The sequence below is a fragment of the Bos indicus x Bos taurus genome, chromosome 13 (assembly GCF_003369695.1).
Source record: "Bos indicus x Bos taurus breed Angus x Brahman F1 hybrid chromosome 13, Bos_hybrid_MaternalHap_v2.0, whole genome shotgun sequence".
Classification (NCBI taxonomy): Eukaryota; Metazoa; Chordata; class Mammalia; order Artiodactyla; family Bovidae; genus Bos; species Bos indicus x Bos taurus.
In genome coordinates, this window is record NC_040088.1 from 41,172,246 (window position 1) to 41,178,469 (window position 6,224).

At 58.5% G+C, this 6,224-nt stretch overlaps 1 protein-coding gene across 1 annotated transcript; it reads left to right on the top strand.

Annotated features, from left to right (window-relative positions):
- The first annotated feature begins 838 nt into the window (after positions 1-838).
- LOC113903441 (cystatin-C) lies at positions 839-4,801 on the top strand. The gene is made up of 3 exons (XM_027559556.1): positions 839-1,199; positions 3,590-3,703; positions 4,496-4,801. Exons 1-3 carry the CDS (start codon positions 948-950, stop codon positions 4,574-4,576), a joined length of 447 nt encoding a protein of 148 aa, XP_027415357.1. The 5' UTR covers positions 839-947; the 3' UTR covers positions 4,577-4,801.
- The last annotated feature ends 1,423 nt before the right edge of the window (positions 4,802-6,224 follow it).

The window sequence follows — 6,224 nt, forward strand, 5'->3', positions numbered from 1 at the left end:
GGCTCTACTGCCTCAAGAGTCCCCCGCCCCCAGCTACAGGCCCCAGACACTCTGGCCAGGGAGAAGCCCCAGAAAGGTGTATGGTTGAATAATTAAACGAGTTGTGAGAAAGAGAACCCGATGAGCTTCTGTGGGGAAGAACTTTCCGAGACAGGGCGCAACCAAGGTCTTCCTCCCGCTGCCTCGGAAACCTCAGCCGTGCTCTCTGTGGACTCCTAGACGCGGAGCAGGCGCCCGGACGGCCAGGAGGCCGAGAGGCCCTCTCAGACCAGGAGACAGAGCTCGGGTGTATAGGTTTCGACGGCCCGGTGCGGGGACATCCTCTGAAAGACCGCGGTGAGCCGGCTCGAGGAGCACCGGAGCACAAGATCAGGACTCGGGGACAGGCTGGGGGCGGATGGGGAACCACGGGAGGAGGGCGGGGCTGGGGAGGAGCGGGCAGGGTTGGAGCAGACAGAGTCGGGGGCGTGGGGCTAGGGTGGAGGCCGTGGCCGGGGCAACTGGGCGGAAGAGGCGGGCCAAGTGGGAGGGGGCAGGGCGGGTGGGGACCACGGGAGGAGGGCGGGACTGGGGGAGTGGGCGGGGTCTGGCGGACCGAGCATCCCGGGAGGGGCAACGGGGCGGAAGAGGCAGGGCCAAGCAGCAGCGGGCGAGGCGGTCCCCCACAGCCCAGGCGTAAAGGCGCTGCGGCCGGCGGGGAGGATGGGGACCATGGGAGGAGGGCGGGACTGGGAAAGAGTGGGCGGGGTTGGGAGGACGGTAATTCTGGGAGGGGCGGGGCTAGGGCGGAGAACGTGGGCGGGGCAACGGGGCGGAAGAGGCGAGGCCAAGTGGAAGGGGGCGGGGCGGTCCACCACGGCCCGGTTATAAAGGCGCCGCGGCGAACCGGGTGATGCTAGCACCCGCGGATCGCCCCTCGACTGCAGTCTTTTTGCATCCGAGAGACCATGGTGGGCTCCCCGCGCGCCCCACTGCTCCTGCTGGCATCCCTGATCGTCGCCCTGGCCCTGGCCCTGGCCGTGAGCCCCGCGGCAGCGCAGGGCCCTAGGAAGGGTCGCCTGCTGGGCGGCCTGATGGAGGCGGACGTCAATGAGGAGGGCGTGCAGGAGGCGCTGTCCTTTGCGGTCAGCGAGTTCAACAAGCGGAGCAACGACGCTTACCAGAGCCGCGTGGTGCGCGTGGTGCGCGCCCGCAAGCAGGTGCGTCCGCCGGGGCAGGGTGCGGAGATCAGGGGCCGCAGGTCAGGCCTCAGGGTAGGGGTGCGGGCACTCTGCCGAAGCCCGGCCCCCGGAGGGCGAGGCCTGCGCGCAGTCACCAGCCCCGCCCGGGGGCCCCGAGCTCGCGCGGGAGGGCAGCCCCCAGCACCTAGAGGCCCTGGGAATCGCCAGGGATGCAATTGCGCTTCTCACCCGGGCGCGGCCCCCGGCCTTTCCCGGCGCCTGCAGCCCTTCGCGGGACTGGCCAGCTTGCTAGGCAGGCGCTGGGGTCACTGGGTCCCGAGGTTCATCGCGAGCTGTCAACTAAATGACCACAGACGAAGGAAAACTCACACCTGACTGCACACTGAGTGATTCTTTAAGCACCTTTTCCTTTTAGCTTTTTATTTTGACGCAATTTCAGACTTACAGAGCAGTTTCAGAAACAGTACCTAGCATAGATTCACTGTGGATTCTTCACCCAGATGCCCTAACTGTTGAAAAGTTGCCGTATTTGCTTGATCCACCTCTTCCCCACGTACCTGTGTGTAGGGATGTACATATATGCATTTATTTTCTGAAGTTTTTGAAGGTGAACACTTCTGTGTATATTTCGTAAAAACAGGCATTTTCTTCCATAACCACAATACAGTTTTGAAAATCAGGTATCAACCCTGACACTTTGATACACAGGTCTTATTCAGATGTCACTGACATTCCACTGTGTCTGTTACAGCCAAGGATATTCCCTGGCCCCCCACCTCAGCCTCTGTCCTGTGATCTCCTTTACTCTGGGGCAGCTGCCGGTCTGTCTCATGACCTTGACTTTGCTTCTGAAGTGTCTGCCAGTCATGGCTCAGACGGTCACTGGGTCTGGGTTTGGCTTGTTGTTTCCTCAAACTGAGCCTTGAGTCACACAGAAGAGCAAGTTCCTCTGAGCCTCCTCTCCGCAGGTGCCACTGAACACACCTGGCCTCCCGTGGTCCTCTCATCATCGTGCAGTGACATGGGGGTCAGACACGCCAAACACCCTCCTTGCAGGGGGCCTGGCTGCTCTCCAGAGAACCCGGAGGTTATCAGCAAACAGATGAGTTCATGAGTGGGCCCTGTGGTCTCAGGTGTGTCCCACAGCAGGGGACCTGGCCTAAGAAAACAGGCTCGTGGACTGTGGTTCATTCACATGTCCTGTCCATAGGAGCAGCCTCTGGGCTGTGACGTCACACCCCCACCCTGAGATGGACACACCGTTGCTGACAGCCTGACCTCTGCCTGGGGTTCTGGCCAGAGAGGAGCCTGTTGTCAGAGTTGGGAAGAGGGCAGGAGGGAGAATTAGGAAGGACTACAGGGCTTTGCACTGGTCCTTGAAAGAAGGCTAGAGTTGAGACCATCTGGCCTATGTCCCCTTGGAGAGTGGGTTGCAGCCACACAAGCAGCGGAAGTGTGGTCCTGCCTGCCAGCCTCAGGGCTTCCTGCTACCTTCTCCTGAAACCACAGGAGGTGGGTCAGGGCCACAGCCATCTCTCCTCCCGTGGCAGTGGGCTGGTGCTGTTCCCTTTGAATGTGACTGCTCTCCCCACTTGCCAGGTCCTCTCCAGCCTGCTCCTCTCCAGGGTGACACTAGCTCCTTGGCCATATGGGAAAGTGACAGCAGAAAGGGATCATGGTTCCACGAGGTGGGACTTGGAGCCCGGTCCCTGCCCCTCATGCTTCTGCAAGTTCTAACCAGGCATGTCTCGAGTGCCCGTGTGAGGCTAGAGTTCACATGTCTCCTGTAACCTCAAGTGTAAAAGACCCAGAGGATGTGACACGCTCTCAGAAGTCACACTTAAGAGGAAGGCATGCCAGGCAGTCTTCTATTGGCCTGAACATCCGTGAATGTGAAGCTCTTGGTTCCCCCTCTCCGAGAGGGAGTGGATAAACCTGAACTACGAACAGGGAATGGGATGCCATGGGCTCCACACTGGGGACTGAAGCTCCGCTAAAGGAACCACCAGGCAGCAGCCTTCCTGTGGGTGCAGCGTGGGCTATGGCCGCACCTTGTGCTCAGTCCCCGCCCTGGCCTGGGGCGCTGGTCGGTTTCTTGTCTGCACCCTGGCTGGCTCCTCAAAGCTGTGCCTTCTGTTCCTGGACCTGGTTAGCATGTTGGCCTGTGGATTCCCCTTTCTGGGTCCCTGTGGGAGACTCCTGGTTGGAGCAGCTGGTAAAGAAGTTCCAGGGAGGGCCTGGGATACAGGGGCTGTCAAGAGGCCACTGTGCTTCCAGGGTGCGGCCCTGGCAACTTGTGACCATGAACTTGGGGTGTGGTGGGAGGAATGTAACCACGTGTGTGTGTGTGTGTGTGCATGTTCACAGTCACAGGGTGTGCTAACTGTGTCTGCTCTCTGCATATCCAGGTCGTGTCAGGGATGAACTATTTCTTGGACGTGGAGCTTGGCCGGACTACATGTACCAAGTCCCAGGCCAACTTAGACAGCTGTCCCTTCCATAACCAGCCTCACCTGAAGAGGGTATGTGCCTGCTGGGAGCAAAAATGGGGGTGCCCTTGGGGACACATCACAGCTGTGGCTGGGGGTGTGATGGGGAAGGATGCACGTGTGCACATGACTGCTGTGTGTCTGTAGGGGGTTTCCACTGGGGAATTGGGGTACTGTGTGCTTTGGGGGTTGTTGTCTGCTGGATGGAGGACACAGCTGGGGGTGTTTTCTAGCGAGCAAGAAAGGGCCCTTTAATCCCATCCTTGTCCCCCACCCCCACCCCAGATAGATTAGAAGGCTTTAGACGCTTGTAAAGGCCTCCCAGGTGGCACCAGTGGAAAAGAACCCACTTGCCAATGCAGGAGACATAAGAGATGGGGGTTCAGTCCATGGGTCAGGAAGATGCCCTGGAGGAGAACATGGCAGCCCACTCCAGTATTCTTGCCTGGAGAATCCCAGGACAGGAAAGCCTGGTGGGCTACAATCCATAGGGTCGCAAGGTTGGATACAGCTGAAGCGGCTTAACGAGTATGCACACAGAGGCCTGAACCGTGCTGAAACCCTGAGATGCTGCCCACTCACCAAAGCCCAGGCTCTCCCGGGGGCTTGGCTGGTTCTTGGGGGTCTTGGCCTCAGGGAGGGCTGCACTCCTTGGTCACCTTTCCCAGGCCCCACCTCTGCAGGGGTTTCCTGGACTTGTATCCCAGCCTCTGGGTCCTCTCTCTGGACCTGTCTCAGTGCCAGCGCTCTGGGGAGGGGGGCTGGGGGTGCACCTCAGTCTTTAACTGTAACCCTGACCCACTGTTCCCCTCTTTCCTTTCACAGGAAAAGCTGTGCTCCTTCCAGGTTTACGTCGTCCCATGGATGAACACCATCAACCTGGTGAAGTTTAGCTGCCAGGATTAACAGGCAGGCCACTGACCGCCTCTCACTCACGCTCCTGCAGAGTGCCCACACTTGTGGTGGGTGACTGCCTACTGGCCGTGCCTTCCCCATGCCACCCCTGCAGACACAGGCTCCTTGGGCATTGTCTGATCTGCCAGGGGGACTCTAACTCGTTTCTTTCTTCTAATTGCTTTCCAAGTGCACGGTGCTCTGCTATTTTACTCAATAAAAAAGTAACAGCAGCTACTCGTTGAGTTGCTCACTGTCTCAGAAGGTTGAGAAGGAAGGGTCGACGCTGTTACTTTACCCCTCTCACTGGCTCTGAGGGCAGGCAGGGGGCGGGGAGCGGACACGGCTGGGAGCTGGACCTTCAGCTTCGGTGACTTCTGATGGTCAGACAGGGGAGAGCAGGGGACCTGAGCTGCTGACCCCAGAGACTTGGCTGCTGTGTTTGCAAAATGTCAGACCATGCACTGGGGCTGGACAGGAGGGCCGGGGAGTGTGATGGAGCCCAAGGCGTAGGTCACCCTCTGAGGAGCTGCGCATGTGCTGAGCTGATCAGACGGCTTGGATGACTCACTGGTCATGTTCCCTAGAAGCAAAATAAGGAGTGGCTTATGTCATCCTCGTTCCACAACAACTCTGGGCTCCTACCAAAAGACAAAGATTAAAAATATGTGTAACTGATGGAAATGGGGTGGGGGGAGTACCCATCAGAATCAAGGTCAGTGAAGGTCAGAATTGAGAGTGAAGTAGGAGAACTTCCTGGATACGTTTCAGGAGCTGTGGAATCTATAGGGAGTTTACTCATTCACACCCCTCCCACCCTTCTCTGGGCTCCGAGGTGAGACGAGTCTTAGCACAGCTTGCCACGGAAGGCGTGTAGAACTTAAGACACACAGTGGACTTTCTTCTTTTCCTAAGGAGTGTTTAATCAATAGGAGATGTCACCTGTCAGTGTCACCATCACTGGGCAGCAGAGTGGATATTTAGTGCCCCCAGCTGGGAATGGTCCAGTCCTGCTCCCCACCCCCAGCACTGCTCTCATGTTGACCATTCACCCCAAGGGTGACACTTCTTCACAGGCTGCCCTCCCAGAGGCAGACACTCAGGGCAACGTTGACCAGCCCTCCTTTTGTGCCACGGTGTCCACAGAAGGCAAAGTGACAAACAGGACTCACACAGGTGGCTCTGAGGCCACCCTAGATGCCATGGTGCACCTGCAGAACTAGAACTAGGATGCCAGGAAGAGGTGGGGACCGTTCCCTCCCTCCTGCTGCTCCCTGACTCACAGGGCCCCAGGGGCCTCCCTTGTCTCTATCTTCATGTAGTGCACAGCAGAGCTTTCTCACCCCAGATGGGACTTAACAAAAGGGCTTTGGAATTCGAGGAGTGAAAGGTTGCCCACAAGCCTTGCACTGGCCAGATCTGGACCTGGGCCTGGTCCCTATAGGGAGTTGCGGGACTTGTGGACATGGAAGTGAAGGCTGGGGCAGCCTCCCTGCAGAGGCTCTCCTGGGTGGAAAATCTTGACTTTCCACAAGTCAGCCAGCATCCAGGCTGACTACCCATAAAGTCATCCCTTTGTGATGCTTCCAATGCCCTGTTCCTGTGGAAGTCAGGGCGGTCGGGTCGGGGTGTGCTTCACCTGGCTCGCCTGTCTTCACCC